At 39.5% G+C, this 20,293-nt stretch overlaps 1 protein-coding gene across 2 annotated transcripts in view; it reads right to left on the bottom strand.

Moving 5' to 3' along the window:
- Positions 1–20,293, bottom strand: part of Nipped-B (Nipped-B cohesin loading factor) — an 804,192-nt gene that overhangs the window by 570,755 nt on the left and 213,144 nt on the right. For both annotated transcript variants that reach the window (XM_068226150.1, XM_068226151.1), the window contains exon 10: positions 1,805–1,973. In XM_068226150.1, the coding sequence (XP_068082251.1) occupies positions 1,805–1,973 (169 nt within the window). The remainder of the gene's footprint in view (positions 1–1,804; positions 1,974–20,293) is intronic.

The raw sequence follows: 20,293 nt of genomic DNA, 5'->3' as shown, positions 1-20,293 counted from the left end.
ATCCAATTCCAACCTCAGTAAATGTAATTTTTTGAAAATAGCCCCTTAACCCCAAAACTGTATCATATGTATATATCTTAACATTAAGTAATTTTAGAATAGCGGCGTTCATGTATATTTAATGGCATCCTTGTTTAATTTTAATTGTATTTATTCTGTACAGTCGCTATTAAGTAGGTTCTCAAGCAGCTGAAGATGACCTATTTACAGGTCGAAACTGGTACTGTCTTTTTATGTAAATAATATTGACACAATGTAAAATAAAGTATTGATTAGGTCGAGAACTCATCCTTCATAATTGACAGTAAATACTGCGAAAATAAACTGCTCACTTGTTTCTTTTTCCACTACTCGCTGCTATACAACGCCTATACAAGGGTCCTGGTCTATATAAGCAATTCAATGAATAACAGATGTATGAACAGGAGGTTTATACACAGTTTATTAGAAACAAATTTTAACATAGACGGTGTATAAACCTTGTATAAAAGTTGTACACCTTTTATTAGTAAGATGGTAAAAAGAGACCACGTGTGAGAAGTATTTTAGACGAACATCGGAATGCGCCAGTGTATCCGTTTCGAGTGCTTACATTGCACGAAAAAATTATCCACCACCAAGTAAAAAAAGAGACCGCGTGTGACGAATTTTTAATTTAGGAGAGGATTCTTGTGCTGCAAGAGACAACTAATCTTCCCATCTACAGGGAATCGAGCCTATTACAAGTTCAGATTAATGAAATACCTTTCACATAGTAGGCCTACTCGCTCATTTTCATGAAAAATGTATTTCATAGCTGTGATAATGCAATTTTATCATCTCAGGCAAAGCAGCTATATCCGTAAATTTACATGTTCATATTTGCGTAAAGACCACGTGGACCTCGCAGAGTGATACGAAATGTTTGTTTATGCTCACGTTACTCTTTTGATGGAAGGAATATTAGTTAATTTTATTTTTTTTTTCAAAATGAGCCTTCCTAAAATGAGGGTGCGGGCATTATTCAATGGCGGGGATTATTCCGGAAAATACAGTATTTACCTAATATAACAACTGCTGTTTGACAAGTGTGATGCAGCATAAAAAACAAGGGACAGCATGAACAGACAAAGACATCCCACCCCTATAAATTAGGCAGTGCCAGGTTCCATTGTATTGCTGAGTACCCTTTAATAACACACAGAGGGTGTGAATGTTTGCAGTCCTAGGTTGCTGTGTTCTCAGCCAGACACTGATTGCCTATTATATGTAAAAGAAGTATTGTACAGAACTGGTACATAACAATGAAGACTAACTTTCAACTCCATTTGTCACAGAAGCAATTCTTAATTGTTACTGATACACATTAGCTTCTCCTTAAGAGACATACTGCACTTTGGACTTGAGGGTTGAATTATACTGAGAAAGTAGTCATTCCGCTCAATATAACTAAATGCCACGGTACACAAAGCATACAAAAATTGGCCATAGCAAAAGATGACTTTCTTTCAAAAGCAGCTTGCTTGATTTAGGATGAACATACGGTGCAAGTGGTAGGATTCCAAGTATCATCTCTTTGGCCACTGGCTATCCATAGTTTACAAATATTCTCACATTTTGAAAATATATAAAATTTAATGTTTCTTAGCCGGCAAATTCTTTTGCGGTTGACTGTATACCCTCTCGCTTGTGCAGATTCAGTAAAATTATAACATCTTGAATGGCTTCCCAAAAAGGACTAGATGGAAAAAAAGAAAATGAGAGCAAATACAGATGTGCACTGACGAGACCATTTGAACCTGTCCACTGATAAAATTATACTTACATATGATCAGCAGAAGTCTGAACCAACGATTGTATCAGCTGAGGCACTAAGGCATCGTCCCGTACACTCAGAAGAATTTGTGCTTCTTCTGCAACTCGTGGATGGAAGAGTAGGGACTTATTACTTAATGTTTGAGGCAATGGCGAAGGAAGTGGCATCTCTGGCAACACTAAAAAAAAAAAAAAAAAAAAAAATTATCAAACCAGTAAGAATATGGAAGCACAACTAGGGCACAAAATAAGGCATATTTAAGGCAAGTTGTCATTTTAACATACGCATTTATGATACATATTCCATACAGTTTTCATCTTGTCTGTAATTGATAGAGAAAGGAATGGGATACACGATATGAAATATACTTTTACTTTGTTTATCATTTGCTCCCACTTGTTATTCGACAAAATTACTGCTGAACTCTTCCAGTGCAATAAGAAATCCCATTTAATATCGCATAAAAGTTAAAGATGTAAACTTTATTTAAGACTCAATAAAGTATCTCTAGATATATATTAACAGTTAATTCAGAAATTCACAGAAAAAAATTGACAAACAGACAAGGTCAACATTTGAAAAAAAAAAAGACCTGTCCACTCTCTGCCAACCAGAAAATATAACAAATATGCTCGAAGGAATTAATGCTTCAAAATAAAGAAATTACCCCCCATTCCACATTACCAAACACTCTTGGAAATAATAGCAAACATTAAAATCAACAACATCAAAATCAAGTAACAATGGTAAAAGCAGTGGATCATTTCAATATATTTTCATGATGTATTTGTTAACTTGAAACATTTTTCTTTAATGATTACACAACATGTTCCACTTACTGTGCCGTGTGCACATTATTCACATCATCAGAGGTCAGTGCTACTTTTGTTTTACAACACTTTATAACATTTTTCAAAAAATGTGCAAATTTTGCATTTTTGCTCAATTAAAAGGACACTGGCTAATAATAATTATTTTGCATGACTGTTAATAATCTGGTGGAGCTGTTCTAAGAAAGAATCTCTGATGAGGTTAGACGGCATCTACCATGTGTTAGGAATTGTGTGTTGGTGAGGTGGAGGATATTATTGTGTGTGGTGTGCGAGTTGCAAGGATATTCGAGATAGCAGAAACAACCAGTTCCTGAGCCAAGGGAATTAACCGTTTAAGATTAAAATCCCTAGTCCACCAGACATTCGAGTCCACGGCCATCTGAACCACAAGCCAGTACACTGACCATTCAGTCAAGGAGATGGACTTTTCCTATAATGCAAGTCCCTTTTCATTCAAGGTGTCAAAATTGCAACATCATGAGATTTTGTCCCAACATATCCCATAGGAGCTCAAAGGGACTGAGGTACGGTCTACATGCTGATTTGTTACGGATTTGTATCCTGACAGTGTGAAGGAATTCCGACACACAAAAGCAACATGGAGGCGGCCATTGTCATGTATGAGTCTGGAATTCACTAACAAATTTAGCAAGGGAGTTTACATACTGTATTGACACCTCTTCAATGAATTGGCGACCATTGAGAGCACCTGTAACGATGATGACAAGCTCCACTTGCACCTCAAAACTGACCCCTAAACACAATGGAGCCACCTCCAAATTCCATCCTCTCAGAGATAATGCAGGGTGAATATAGCTCCCCGGTCCTCCTCCATTCTCTTTTTCTACCATCAGGTGACAAAAAAACAAAATCATGACCCATGTACGAAGAACACCACTGACTACTGGTCCACAGTCCAGTTCCGGTACTGATGCACAAAGTCCAATCGTGCTGCTCAGTGCCAGGGGGTAAGATGCAAACTTGACCTCAAATAGACTTCCATATGTCTTGCAGTCCTCTAACTTACAACAATATTTCTTAATGCCTCAAAACAATATCTGGCGCGTTCTGTGGTATTGTGGTAATCTCGGAAGACCTGAAGGACCAGGAACCTGCCACCCTAGCAGTCGAATACCTCCAACGGCCTGATCCACACCACCTCTGATATGTACCAAGTATACAAGATTGTTTCAGAGCATGCTGGATACTTCCAAATGATTCACCAATCACATTAGCTGCGTAACGAATCCTTCGTCAGTCCTCTAATGATGAGACAGCTCTCAAAATGTCTTCCTGACCAAGGGGCATCTTTTCTGAACATATGTGAGAGAGAAACTGAAGAAATAAGTTATTTGTGACAAAATATGAATCCTACATTGATAATTCATCAGTATATTCCGCTCTGGTATTGCAGAAGCTTTTAAAACTCCATACAGTAACTGATGAATAAGGAACTGTATGTAAATGAAAGAACCATATTTCTTTCCATAATCTCCCCCCACAAGATAGCCAGAAAAAATTTTCTTAATGTTAATTTTTTGCAACTCACATCAAGAAACCTTACATTTAAGGAGTGTGTTTCATGGAAACCAAGGATCACACAAATACTGTTGTAAGATAAATCACAGCCTTCCCTTGTGATAACCCACAACCCCTACCTCCATTTGGACACGACTACAGATAATGAAATGAGCAGCAATCCTTAGTCTCTCGAAGTATGCGGTGTAATGCAAACTGTGACAAAAGAGTAGTAGTTACATTAATCAGGGATTTGTACGTAGATGAAAGAAACAGAGCGAAACAAATAGTTGTTGAATCCAAAAATAAGTCATGGGAAGATTTTGGTAATAACCTGGAAAGGCTAGGTCAAGCAGCAGGGAAACCTTTCTGGACAGTAATAAAGAATCTTAGGAAGGGAGGGGAAAAAGGAAATGAACAGTGTTTTGAGTAATTCAGGTGAACTCATAATAGATCCCAGGGAATCACTGGAGAGGTGGAGGGAAAATTTTGAACATCTTCTCAAGGTAAAAGGAAATCATCATGGTGGTGTTTCAAACAGCCAAGCTCATGGGGAGGAGGAAAATGATGTTGGTGAAATTATGCTTGAGGAAGTGGAAAGGATGGTAAATAAACTCCACTGTCATAAGGCAGCAGGAATAGATGAAATTAGACCTGAATTGGTGAAGTATAGTGGGAAGGCAGGGATGAAATGGCTTCATAGAGTAGTAAAATTAGCGTGGAGTGTTGGTAAGGTACCTTCAGATTGGACACAAGCAGTAATTGCACCTATCTATAAGCAAGGGAACAGGAAGGATTGCAACAACTATCGAGGTATCTCACTATTAGTATACCAGGAAAGTATTCACAGGCATCTTGGAAGGGAGGGTGCGATCAGTCGTTGAGAGGAAGTTGGATGAAAACCAGTGTGGTTTCAGACCACAGAGAGGCTGCCAGGATCAGATTTTCAGTATGCGCCAGGTAATTGAAAAATGCTACGAGAGGAATAGGCAGTTGTGTTTATGTTTCGTAGATCTAGAGAAAGCATATGGCAGGGTACCGAGGGAAAAGATGTTCACTATACTGGGGGACTATGGAATTAAAGGTAGATTATTAAAGTCAATCAAAAGGCATTTATGTTGACAATTGGGCTGCAGTGAGAATTGATGGTAGAATGAGTTCTTGGTTCAGGGTACTTACAGGGGTTAGACAAGGCTGTAATCTTTCACCTTTGCTGTTCGTACTTTACATGGATCATCAGCTGAAAGGTATAAAATGGCAGGGAGGGATGCAGTTAGGTGGAAATGTAGTAAGCAGTTTGGCCTATGCTGAAGACTTGGTCTTAATGGCAGATTGTGCCGAGAGCCTCCAGTCTAATATCTTGGAACTTAAAAATAGGTGCAATGAAAGTGGTATGAAAATTAGCCTCTCGAAGACTAAATTGATGTCAGTAGGTAAGAAATTCAACAGAATTGAATGTCAGATTGGTGATACAAAGCTAGAACAGGTCGATTATTTCAAGTATTTAGGTTGTGTGTTCTCCCAGGATGGTAATATAGTAAGTGAGATTGAATCAAGGTGTAGTAAAGCTAATGCAGTGAGCTCGCAGTTGCAATCAACAGTATTCTGTAAGAAGGAAGTCAGCTCCCAGACTAAACTATCTTTATATCGATCTGTTTTCAGACCAACTTTGCTTTACGGGAGTGAACGCTGGGTGGACTCAGGATATCTTATTCATAAATTAGAAGTAACAGACATGAAAGTAGCAAGAATGATTGCTGGTACAAACAGGTGGGTACAATGGCGGGAGGGTACTCGGAATGAGATAAAGGCTAATTTAGGAATCAACTCGATCGATGAAGCTGTAAGCATAAACTGGCTTCGGTCGTGGGGTCATGTGAGGCGAATGGAGGAGGATAGGTTACCTCGGAGAATAATGGACTCTGCTATGGAGGGTAAGAGAAGTAGAGGGAGACCAAGACGACGATGGTTAGACTCTGTTTCTAACGATTTAAAGATAAGAGGTATAGAACTAAATGAGGCCACAACACTAGTTGCAAATCTAGGATTGTGGCGACGTTTAGTAATTTCACAGAGGCTTGCAGACTGAATGCTGAAAGGCATAACAGTCTATAATGATAATGTGTGTGTGTATGTATGTATCTAAAATTTGTTCTTACCAGGGTGGTGGTTGGGGGGGTGGGGGTGGAGGAGACAAGCACACAGCAAGAGAGACAGGTGTAGAAGGTGTAGAACCAAAACTGCCTTACTATAGGAGAGTTCAAAACAGAAGAATTAACCAAAGCACAGTCTATCTGTTGTTCATTTCCTAGTCCAAAGAGCAGAAAATATCCCGATGTCAAGAAAGAAATGCTTGATGATGTAGTGTAAGAAATGACAGCACTGCTGCATCACATGAAATATTGCAAATGAAATCAAAGCATGCCACAAAAGTAAATCAGTGTCACAAATGCACAATTTAAGGTGAGCATGGGGCGGGCCTTGGAGACATGGAAAGATCGACTTGTTCTGTGAACATTAATCATGCTGGCTCGGCATTTAGCATGAGATTTCAAAGACAAAGTAATGGAATTTCACTGTTCATTCATCAAAACTTAGATTAGAAAATTATTATCTTCCATCCTATTGAAAGCATGAACAAAACACCAGTCACTTTTTGATATGCTGCAAAGTAAAACAGTTCACACGAAATGTGTGCCTGGTATAGGGCTTATTAATTAAACTAACAGGTGCAGAAAAATGTACTGTAATGTGGGCACCTGGAACAGAGAGTAGAACACTACCACCCTTTGTCATTTTAAAAAATAAACTCTGCCAAAGTGCAATCTTTCAGCTGGAATTATGTAGATAAATAAATAAATAAAAAATAAATAGTAGAAATGTCACACAATTTAATGAAAGAGTGGCTGTAAGTTGTGTAGAATCCATGCCCAAGAGCTTTACTTTATATAAACTAGCAATGCTTGTTACTGATAGATTTGTGACAATTTACTGAAGCCGGTCAAAACTAAAATGTCTCGCCTGAACACAGCTCCAGTCATAGTACCACACGGCCATACATCAGTTTAACAGCCTAACATGTCTCCGTCAAAAAACCACTGAAATATCATCTCCACCAATTTCATGGGGAATAGATGATGCCTGGTTGCTTCAATCTGCCAAAGTGTAAACTTTGATTCTCCCAGAAAATTGAAATGAAGCAGGTAGAAACGAGTACAACTGTCTCATCAGAAGGGTGAGATATTGTTGCAAACACAGATACTTTTAAGTGTCTGTAAACAAGTTATGTCACCAAGAGTGTTATTTAATTCAGGATCTCAAAGTACATACATCAGTGCAAAACATCCTTTGGGAGTGATTCATCAGAGGCACTGACTTGCATGAGAGCATACAACTGTAGCCCACTGGCTGGTAACTATTGTCAAAAAATATACCAACACAGCAATACTGATGACTGGGTACATATTCCAGGGACACTGAATGCAGCAGATCTTTCATCAGTGGGCAGCAGTTCAAAGGTATTCTATGAGAAGAAGTGGTGGGAATGATCACAGTGGCTTATGGATAATCCAGAGCAGTGGCCTTTCTGTGAAGTTACTTACTGTACCTGAACAAAAATAACACTGAGAAACAAAACACTATTGTGTCAAGTGAGGCATGTTATTCTGAATTTTGTTTGAGGCTCTCTTATTTCTTGAATTGCATCAAAATAATTAGCATGATTTGTTGGATCATCAGGTTCCTGCACAAAATTACTATGGTGAAGCGAGCAAGAAAATGTGTACTTGCTGGTGAAGAAACGTAACAGGCTGTTAACACATTGTTGAAGGCTGTATGAAGGAAATGCTTTCAGGGTCATGAGCAGGAACTTGAGAAGATACTAAAGTTTAAAGTGTGTTTTGAGGGTCAATACAAATTTACCATGGCAGAAGAAAATGAGGCATTCAAAAAACTAATTTTGCTATCAACAAACTATGCAGGATTAACCTGCTTAATTTGGGATGAACATAATCTGCCACAACAACCTGGACTGCAAGCAGTTTTAGCGGTTCAGCCAGACTCAGAAAAAAATGCTGGATTTTAGGAGTACGAAAGCTAGAAATGTCTGAGGTAGTTTTCCTCCTCTGCCTGGGTATAGGCTGGACTAGAGAGCAGCATTTGAGGTCCCAGGGTAAATTAGGCTGAACCATGTACCCTAAGTCTGGAAAAAAGGCCTGAGTCTATTGATTACTAAGGCAGTGTACTGTCCAATACAATGGAAGCTTGTGCAGTCTTTGACAAATGAAGCTTTCATCCAGGTGGTAAGATGATTTATTGGCCAGAGATATTTCTACACTGTACTCCCATAATGGGACTAATTTCAAAGCACTTGATAACATCCAGCACTACCTACTTGGCTCTCAAAAAGTTTACTTGGAAGTTCATCACACCTACAGAAGCATGGTAGGGTGGCTGGTGGGAGAGGCTACTCAGAACAGTTAAAGAACTCCTCAGACAAATCTTGGGACAAGCCTCTGTATACTATGGGGAATTATACACTGAGCTGTGTCATATTGAGGACATGATCAATTTCAGACCACTTACCTACATTGTGAGCATTTTGAACGAATCACAGGCTTTGACTCCAGCAACGTTTCTGCAGGGAATTCCCATAAGTGACACTCCATATTTGGATGTAGTTGACAAAAATGACTAAATCTTTGTAGGTACCATCAAACGGGGCGATTTCGGACACAGAGGTGGTTTCGGACAGTATGGTAGATTTGCCGTATTTTGTCGCATAGCAACGAGCAGCCGGTGCTTTGCACTTCCGCGTGCGTTTTAGTTTAATCTTGAGGTTATGTTCCCCGCGTCCTATGCTTTTTATTACGAATCAACATCATACTTTGGAAAATTTCCCGTGTGTACTGGCAATGTTGAAAGTTCATGCATTATCATTAAGTGGATACTTGCGATTGTTGCGGACGGAAGAAATGCGTTAGAACTATGGTTTTTAGTGAGTTCAACTGACTGAAGTGTTTATAAACGATTGCTGTGGAATTTTGGTGTAATTTAGTGAAAAATAGTGTTTTACGCACATTTGACTGAAAACTGAAAGCAGTCTGGGTGATTTCGGACAATGCCTAGAAATTATCAGAGGCAGAAAGAAGCTGCTTTGAGGGGTAATTACGAACCAAAATTATTAGAAAAAGCCGTACGTGATATTAAACGTGGCAAGTTGTCTTATAGGAAAGCATTATTGATTTCTATGGTAGGCCTATGCCTTGGTCCACCCTACAAAATAAAGTGCGGAATGTACATCCTAAAAATGGGACGACAACCTATGCTAAATGAGGAAGGAAATGCTCATGGAAGCTCGTCACCCTCCGGCCATGCTCCAACCAAATACCCAACACAACCTGCTACTTCTCGCCGCCGCCGCCGCAAATGAAATGTTCTACCTGGGAAGCCGATTTTTGGCCGTGACTTCCGGCGAGATGAAAGCAGTGCAGAAACAATTGATGGCGCTGGCAGCAGAAGTGAAAATGAATGCGATGAAGCACACAATGAATGTAATGACGTTCTGGTGGTGCAAGAAGAGGCTTTCCTTGTTGCAAATTATAAATATAGGTTGAGGAACAAAGAACATACAGGCAGTATTTTGGCCTGGCCTGAAATATTCGTTCAAGGGATATGGATGTCAAACCTTGCACCCATTTAAAAAGAGCAGAAAAATGTTTGTCTTCCCTAACATCCCTGCTGAGGATACAATAGCTAAAGAACAAATTTCAAAAATACTTCCAGTCCAAGTTGAGAAGAGAGGAATGTTTATTTTCAAAGAAAACTTATTTTAGATTTATAGACCGTGGCAACTACGTGTTCATTTTAGCGATTTTTTTGTTCTGATATTTGCATCTTTTGTAAGAAAAATTATTAAGATTTCTCAGTAGGATCTCTGTACAGTTTATAACTATTAATATTTCAATTTAGACCGAAAAACTTTTACATTTACCTTGCCAGAAAAAAAAAGATTGATCAGTAACACATTACATTTATCATTACAATGATTTTAACCAGTTAGTCATATTTTGGACACCCTCCGAACACTTTAAATATCTCAAAACTAAAGAAAAAATAACGAGGAATCGAATAATGGACTATTTATGTCCGAAATAACCGAATACGCTTTGAAACTTCGGACAGCGGTTTAAAATGAATGTGCGTCCAAAATCACCCTGAAATACAGGGTGAATTCGGACACTACATTTTGTTTTATCAGGAAAACCTGTGTTGGCGTATGTTTTTCATTTGTTGCATTAATTGGATATATTTCCCATTATTAGGATGATAAACAATACAATTTAAGATCCCCTTCATGAGTTAAGACGAAAATAACCTCAAAACCATCCAAAATCACCCCGTTTGATGGTACCTCCAGAAACTGCATGAAGATGTATGGCAGCTAAGATTAAGGAGTGAATATTTTGCAGTATTAGATCACCATGACCAGAGGATTGGCAGCAGTGTCAAGAGGGGAGAGGTTGTAGTGCTAATAAGAGCAGATTCACCAAAACACATCAACTGGGCCCGTAGCGCTGCCCTAGATGTATACCCAAAAATGGAAAAAGTGGCAGGATTAGCCTAGCTGAAGACATCTGAGGGAGAGCATATAAGTCCATTGAAATGTCTCTACCCATTGGAAGTGCACATAACTACAGGAGGCTGGAAACATAGTGACATTCAGGTGAATACAATGGAACCTCGATTATCTGTTCCCGGAAACTACGTTTTCCAGGATTATTCATTCAGATTATATGGCCCCGCGAACATCCTAATTAAATCATGTTGTAAAAATCCTGTGTTATTCATCCCTCGAAGAAACTATTTCCTGTATCAACCCTCGAGAAATTTGAGTTCCATTGATGCTAAATTCTCGATCAAGCGTTTATCAAGAAAAAGTACAGTATCTCACAATGGACGGCTACGAAATACCTATGGATCTTGATGTTAACGTCCTGTCCCTGTGATAATTAGAGCAAGTACTGTTCTGGGAAAGAACTTGCATAAGGGATCATCTTAGCATCGCATTCAGCTGGTATTATTTAGGGAATCCTCGGAAATCATAGAGCAGTGAGTGGCCACAACAACTGGGAGGAGACAGAGCGCATTTCGACAGCTCTACCTGAAGACTGAACGAGTTTAGTCAAATGTTCGTACTTGTAAAACATCCACATTATGTCCAGGGTTAGATGTTTATTTTGGACTTTGATTGTATTGCTGAACAGGTTTTTGGCACTTCCTACACAGCACTATATCTAGGCCTAGTCACTGGGCTTTCAGATAGGAATCAAAATGCTTCTTCTTAACACGAATCTCGTATTTTAATATGATAGGATACGATCATGTTCTCAAGCCCAGAAGAGATATCGCATCTTACATATATGAAGCCATTACTGTTTTAGGCCTAATATAACATGAGGATTTTTACGTTAATGTTTTTATGTTAAAATGCCCTTGTAAAAACAGCAGTAGTTTTATTCGCACAGCATAACATTTAAAAACTTTGTATCATTTCACGCTAGCTTATGCAGCAACCGCGCTTTCCAGATGAGCTCTAGGTCACAAATAAACAGAAATTTCTGGATTTTTTAATGATTTTTTCCTCTCTTTCCAATCTGCTTAGGTTAGTAACAGACACAATTGAATATACAATGAATTAGAGAACGTTTGAGAATCAATACTTACATCCAAAACCATATTCTTGAGTTCAACATAACCTTTAAAAGTCTATGTAGGCCTAATTTACATGATACAATATTTCCAGAAACCTACTTCAAACAGTATACCGGTGATCAAATTACAATGAAAGATTTATAGAAAAAAAAGGAAAGGATTTTGTCATCATGTTGTGCGCTTTTGTATCTGATGTGCTTTATTTTATTAGATTAGAGAATTAAAACCTACCCGCGATAGATTGTTGTTCGGCTTGGCGCTACTTATTCGATTCTTCAATGAGCTTGGCTGATCGAAGGAAACTTTCACGGGAAACTGAAGTTTCCCCGGTAAAACTGAATGTATAATATCGACATTTTTAACTCGTGTAATTAATGTTTGAAGCCAGCCGCGTGGTCTAGCTTGCCCGCCTCTAACCCAGAGGCCCGGGGATGGATTGCCGGCCAGGTCAAGCATTTTTACCTGGATGTGAGGGCTGATTCTAGGTCCACCAGCTTACATGATTGCCATTAACTGAGGATGTGTCTAGCGGTGAGATGGCGACCCCGGTTAAGAGAGCCAGGAATAACAGCCGAGAGGATTTGTGACATTGACAATGCGTCACCTTGTAATCTGCAGGCCTTCGGTCTGAGCAGCCGTCGCTTGGTAGGCCAAGACCCATTAGGGCTGTAGTTAGCTTTGTTTTAGGAGTGTTTGTAAAATTATAACTATACACATTTAAGTATTGTGATGTTTAAACAAATTGTTGTTGGTTTTAATTCGTTCCCGGATTTTCCGTTTTCCAGTTTTGTAACTTTTCTTCCCGTGGTCCCCCCAAAAATGGAGAATCGAGGTTCCACTGTACTTTGGTAGACAGGGAAGCTTGAGAGGAAGAGGTTAAGATTTCAAGAGTGGGACAACGATCAAGATTTGGTCACTGAACGAGTGGCTATGCGGTTTGGGTCACATAGCTGAGATGAGGGTATTCAGGGGTTGTAGTAAATATGTGAAGGAGATGGCGTATAAGACTCTGGTTCCAGTGTATGGGAACCAGTATTACTTGTTTCGAGAACTTCAAAAAAATCCCATGAAAATGTAAAAAGACTCTGGAATGGGTTTAAAGCAATTGTTGAGGAATGTGAAAATAGGTTTGTACCTTTAAAGGTAGTATGGAATTGTAGAGATCCACTATATTATAACAGAGAAGTAAAGAGACTAAGAAGGAGGTACAGGTTGGAACGAAATATGGTTAGAAATGGTTATGGAAGCAAGGAGAAATTGAAGGAACTTACTAGGAAATTGAATCTAGCAAAGAAGTCAGCTAAGGATAACATGATGGCAAGCATATTTGAACGTAGTTATGCATTCTTAGACTAAGTGACAATTTGCTCATTTCAGGCTTTTCCTGCATTCGGATGGCCAAGACTTCAAACTTCAATATAAAAATAAGAAATGCCAACTTTCTTCAGTAAAATTTCTCACAAAATAGAAAAAACATAAGCGACACACGATCTAAGTCCATTACTGTGTTTTGCATTTGAAGACCAAGTATGTATGTATGTTGGGTATTCAGCCCGAAGGCTGGTTTGATCCTCCACAGTTCCACTGAAAGCTATCAACAGATAGCCATAGGCGTCACTGAAGAGGCCAAGTATCATCTTAAAAGGCAATAGTAGACCAACCGACTAAACATTCTGCAATTGTAGACCAAAGCTGTCACTTGGTCTATAAATGCATTGGTTCTTAATGTTGATGCTTAGTTCTGGCAGGCTTTTGGTTTAAGAATGAAAATTCTTTTACTTATACTCCGCACGGCTCTACTTCTAAATTGACGTTCAGGCCGATTTTCGCTCTGTCTGGTGGTTGTGCACCGAAGCATAGACATCCAACCAATCCCAACCTGCCATTTATATCGATTTATATCGGCAGAGCATGATCTCGAAACCTAGTTGCCAAGTCTGATATTTACGTTCACCACGTGGTTAACCTATCTCGCTCAACGTGTATGGTATTCGGTACGGTTCGTGATCATTTGCATTTTCTTCCAGTAATTAGTGTTTTTTTCATATAAGTTTTATCTCTCTAGTATAGTACAGTATAGTGTAGTTTACAGAGTAGCATAGCATAAGTGCAGTATAGGTTTAATTATTAAATAGCTGTAGTTTTATTTACGTCCGTGTATGAGTGTACTTAGTTTGTCGTGTTTACCATGTCTCAGTGTAGTTCGGGAAAGACAAGTGGCAAGAAATCGAGAGGTGTGGGACAAGGCACGCCCTTGAGAAGCCAGGCCCATGAAATTGTGTCCAACGTGCGTGAGTACTTTGAGAAAGAAAAGGAGAACGGTGCTAAATTGCTTCCTTTAGCACAAGCTGTACAGAGAACTGCCGACACTACCAAAGTAAGTAAGTACACAGTAGTGGCAGTTGGAAAGGAGAAATACCACGCTGAGGAACAATCTCCTGGACCCTCTAAGTTTGAAACGCCGGGTAAGAAAAGGAATCGGGCCAAACCAGTGACGAACTTAGACAGTTTCAAGAAAGATGCCATTCGTCATCATATTTATGACTACCACCGCAGAAAAGACCATCCTACTCTTGCGAACGCGAGTCTCTGAAGGAAAGCGAACTATTTAATGGAAGCAAGACTTCACTGAATGTTGTGGTAAAGGAACTGGGATTCCATTACAAGAAATTAAACAGTCGGCGAGTGTTAATGGAGGGAAGTGATATTGTGATGTGGCGCTGCCGGTTTTTAAGGGACGTTATGAAAGAAAATTTTGATTCGATTGTGTGGTTAGATGAAACATGGATTATTGCAAACCGAACCGTAGGAAAAGGCTGGACAGATAATTCTGTGGAAGGTACAATGGCGGTGCCCATTGGAAAGGGGGGAAGAATTATTGTGCTACATGCCGGTACCGCAAACTGATTTGTACCTAATTCTTTATATGTTCTGAGGTCTAAGAAAACTGGCGATTACCACGAGGAGATGAATAGTGTCAATTTTCAGAACTGGTTTGAATACACACTAATGAATAACCTGTCTGAAAATTGTACAATAATAATGGACAATGCCCCCTACCATTCCGTAATTCAAGACAAAGCTCTGACAATGGCAGCAAGGAAGTCGATTCTTGCTGAGTGGTTAAGGAGGCACAACATTCCTGTGCGGGACGACATGAAGAAAGGTGAACTGTTGCAGCTTGTGAAAGAAAACAAGACACAATTTCCTGTGTATGTCGTGGACGAAATTGCAAGACGTCATGGACATAAAGTTATTCGACTTCCACCGTATCACTGCCATTTCAATGCAATAGAGAAGATTTGGGCTCAGGTTACGGGTTATGCTGCAACAAAAAATAAGCTTTTACTGTACCCGAGGTCGAAAACCTGTTAGCCGAAGCTATGGCGAATGTCAGTGCCGATCACTAGAGGAGAGTTGTGCGCAGTACACAAAGATTAATACGTGAGGCGTGGGAAAATGAAGATGTACTGGAGAACTCCATCAAAAGTTTAATAATATCTTTGGGAGCTGGTGATAGTGACAATGATTCATTGCTGGAGGGTTCCAGTGACTCTGAGATCAGTGGAGTGTTCCCCTTGTAGGCCATAACCTCCTTCCTGTGCCAGCCATTGGCGGTGAGTGATGTGTTATTTCCTCATTCTCTTTTATTCTGAATAATATATTCTCTTATTAGTGTCAGATGTTGTTAGTAAGTGTAGATTTTATGAATTTGTTTTCATTCCATATGTATTCGTTTTTCTGAGTGACGGTATTACATTTTACTATATATGTCTGTTTACCGCGGTAGTACTGCATCAGCTGTTCTCACGGGCGTAGTGCGCTGGCAACAGAGGAAAGGCGATGCATATTTGTTTTGCGAAACTTCCATTTAGAAGTAAGGCCGTGTGGAGTATAATACTGTATTTGGCATCTGAATTGTTTAGCAGATGCAGTGTATTTGGATGGGTTTGTGTGTCTAAGAATGCGTATTTCCTTCTTTACAATCAAACTTCTGTATAGTTTAACAACTGCTGCAGTATTTAAAAAACTCCTAGTAACCTCTATACATGCATTCTTGCATTCTTCAATAGGAAAGATGATGATAGAAACATCAGGAATAACTGTTATGAAAAAGGTAAGATAGATTTTTCATAATCCCATTAAAACGGATGGAATACTATGGTTTATAATCGGATACGAAACGCTTTTCAATATACGTTTTAGGCATCTCTACAAGATGTGCCTTCTGACAAAGAGTATGCTGAACACCGTATTCAAGAAGTAACTAATTACGCACAACACATTCAAACCAATTTTCTTATGCCTACTCAACGCGCCGCATGTGTTTCTGATTCACATGATCAATTTGATCAACCTTAAATGGACGTGATTCACTGTAAAAGTAATACATTTAATACATTTTCACCTTCAGTCAACCAGAACCTTCTTCCTAGTGATATTTCACTTCCAGTTGGAAAACAATGCATAAATGGTTTGACTGAAGTCGTCACATTTGATGATTTAATGTCAAATTTGAGTGCCAGTAACTTTTCCGACAGAACAGCTCAGGAATCTGTTGAAATCGAAGTGTTCGACCCTGAGTTGCATGAATTAATAGAAACAAAATTAGGGAATTTGGGGAAATAAGCCAATATGGAGAAGATGTGTGTGTTAAACGAAGAATTTTCTAATGAAAAGCCTCAGAAAGACAGTGATGATATTCCACGCTAGTGTTACAAGTGTTCAGGTAACAGTATTCTGTTAAACAATATTTCTATTATAAATTAAATACTTCCTAGCACATCAGGAAATATCTAATGCCAAAATTGTGTCGAAATGGTGGAAACCGGCACCTGCAATAATTTCGCCCCATAAGGAGACACTGGGACATCAGATGTGGAGATGGAATTGGACACTAGCGGTGTATTTCTGATGGCCGACCAAGAAACAGAAGAAACCCCTGACCCGTCCGGCAATCGAACCCGGGGCCGGCAGCTAACAAGAAATATAATCTTTTATAAACGCCAACCTTGGTTGTGTAACTGCGGTACTCATGATTCTAAGGACAAAGGATTTTGTTATGTGTGGGTGGGAGGGGATGCTGGAAGAGGAGCCCAAGGAATTGGATCGTGTTTAAGAAAACGCATACTGGCTCATGTATCTCCAGACAACGCATATGATTCTCTGGTCAGATTCATTTGGGGGCCAGAATCGAAATATAAAAATAGCTTTTTTGCTGAAAACTATTCTAGAAAATCATCCTAGGCTACTGAGTACCACTCAACACTTTCTCCTTCCTGGGCCCCAGTTTTCTGAAAAATCACTCTGACTGGTGATACTGAGTCTGCATTCAAGTTCCAGCAACGTCTCTATGTGCCAGAAGATTACATTAAAATAATGAACTCTTGCAGAAAGACAAATCCTTTACAAGTCCCCCAAATGGTAAAAGAAGATTTTGTAGGTACATCGGAAATAGAATGCGTGATCACCAAAAGGAAGAAAAGCACTGAGGATGAAAAGGTAAACTGGTTACTGTTCAAGGAAATCCAGCACAGGAAATCAGAGCCTCTGTCAGTTTTTTTGAAAAGTGATCTAAGACAGGAAACCTACACGGAAATAAACATTGGAAAAAGGACTGGTCGAAAACCTGTCGGTGACAGCCTACATTTCTCTAGAAAACTGCTTAAACTGTGGCCTGAAAGAAAACCGATAAGCTCAGAAAAATTACATGATCGGAAGTCCACGTTTCACTGGATCCCCAAGTACTGTTTGGAGTTGTATCAAAAGTTAGTTAATTCTTCTACCATAGCTGATGATATCGAAGGCTTTTTTAAGAAAGCCTGATTTCAAAATAACTCGTGAAGTCGTTTGAGAAGGTGAACTTGACTCCTTTACTTACGTTTATTTTAATATTATAATTTGCATCATTTAGTTGTGAAGTTCATATACTATAATGATTATGGCAATGGATGTTAATAAAAGAGTTATTATTGACTATACAATATAAAATATTAACAATTTTGTACTGTGATATTGTGCTTGATAGTCTTTTCATGTAGAAATGTGGTTGTAGTTCTGTATTAATCTGTTTCGCATTTGTGGACTGAACGCCACCTGGCGCTTGGACTCTGCATTATAGAAATTCTCGATCACTTGCAGACTAAGATGCATTTTTATCAAAATAAAATACTCATATCAGGTTTTTGCTCATATTATTTTGGAAAAACAAAATATGGTGCTACGTGAATATAATAAGATTTGATTTACAGAAAAATGCACGAGTAGTTTTCCTTTAAGCATTCGCAAAGACGCAGTTTTTTCGAAATATGAATTTTGTCGCTTGGTCTATCATTGCATAACACCGTCCAATTGGTGGTCATACAAATTTTAGTGAAAAATGGAAGGGTATGTATAGGTACTTTAAGGCAGAAACAGGTTCAAAGAAAGACATTTCAGGAATCATTAATGAACAAGGGGAGTGTGTATGCGAGGATCTTCAAAAGGCAGAAGTATTCAGTCAGCAGTATGTAAAGATTGTTGGTTACAAGGATAATGTCCAGATAGAGGATGTGAGTAATACTAAAGAAGTATTAAAATTTACCCAGAGGTGCCAACTATTACGGATTGTCCGTTATGATTACGGATTTCACTTCGCGATTACGGCATTACGGTCGAAGGGGAAATTATTACGGAAAAGCAACATTGTCACGATAAAAAATTAATTTCTGCGAAAAAAGGAAAGAAGTAAAAAAATGTTCAATCCCTTAGAGCATTACTGGTCAACGCTCCTCGTTTCAATGTTTGTAAGTTGGCAACTAAACATATTTGGCAGTTATTTGGTCGTCACTTCGTTTTGTTTCCCGCGAGCGTTGTGAAATCACGGCCAGTTACATATACGCTGCTCTCTTAGCTAGAATGATGCGGGAATGACGTATCAAGTCGGCCGTGAGGTAGGCTCTACTCCTTGCTCTGCTGTTCTCGAGTGCGCGGTTTGTTGTGTGCGTAGAAGGAGTGGTATATTTAGCTCATTTCAATTCTAATTATCCTAGGCGTTGATTCGAAAAGTAGAGATAGGTTTTGTGAAATGAAGCGGAGCAATTGTCAAATTGCATCTTCTTCTACGAAGACAGCAGTGTAAAGGTAATCGCCCACTGCAGGGTACCACGCCGCGCCGCGCGGAACTAGCCTGTGGAACATTCCACGGGCCATTTTCCGAGACTTCGCCCATACAGCACACCTCACCGCGCCGCGTCCCTCCACTTGGGGAAGTGCAGCTTGCACAGAAAGATGAGTTCCATTTCTGAGGAGGACTTATTATTTGCGGTTGCGCTACTTGCAAATGAGCAAGAAGAAAAACGCGAAAGAAAAGTTTGGGTCCACAACATTTATGGGAAAAGGCAAACGTACAGAGAGTTTCATCATTTATTTCCAGATCTACTAAAGGACCGAAGTAAATTTTCCCACTACTTTCGTATGTCCCAAGAAAAATTCTATGAACTATTGAACCTAGTTAAGCCATGTGTAGAGCGAGAAAATACGACCTTTCGCCGAGAAAGGCGTACAGTGCACAATACCACTAACCGCATGAAGGTACGAGCGTGCTGGCACTAGTCGAGGACTCACGAGGACTGCCGAAACGGTACGAAACCACTCTCTTTCCGTTATTCCTTCTACCCTCGACCACACAAGCGCGCCGAAAGGAAAAAGTTCCGTTCCAGAAACCTGGAGGCTTCTGGCGCGGAAATTCCACAAGCTTGTTCCGCGAGGCGCGGCTCCCTGTAGTGGGCGTTAAGCCATTTCATTTCACAAGAAGCAGACCACGGAAATTTCTTCTCGGCTGCGCTGCGCGGCGCGGCGTAGTGGGCGATTACCTTTACAGAAATATCGAGACGGTTACACACAGGAATGGCCGTGCTTACTTGCCTCACGTGTTAGTGAAAACCGCGTGTTCTGCAGTGTGTGTTCGTGTGATTTCTCTGTGGCTCACGGTGGACGAGATGATTACAGAAGACACAGAGTCCAAGAAACATCACACATACGGTGAATTAAAATTACGAAACCAGTCTGTTTCATCGTTCTTCGTAAAAAGTAAAGAAAGTGAGGTGACGAATGCCGAATTGCTGTTCACATCATTTCTTTGGAGAGTAATATTCCGTTATCAGTTTCAGACCATGCTGGAAGTTTGTTTAGATCTATGTTCCTCAACTCTAAGATATCTCAGAAATATGGTTGTGCAAGAACTAAAACCTCTGCTTTGGTTCAATACACGGCATCTGAGGCAAAAAAGGAAATAAGTGAACTTTTGCAAATAACACCCTTTTCAATGGCTACTGATGGTAGTACAGATTCAAATGCAGTTAAACTTTATCCTATAGTTGTATCCTTCTTTAATGCTCAGAGGGGCCAAATATCAACTCTCAATGTTAGAGAGTACCGACAATACAGGTGAGAG

Source organism: Anabrus simplex, chromosome 2, assembly GCF_040414725.1.
Source record: "Anabrus simplex isolate iqAnaSimp1 chromosome 2, ASM4041472v1, whole genome shotgun sequence".
NCBI lineage: Eukaryota > Metazoa > Arthropoda > Insecta > Orthoptera > Tettigoniidae > Anabrus > Anabrus simplex.
This window is presented reverse-complemented; position numbering and strand designations above follow the sequence as displayed.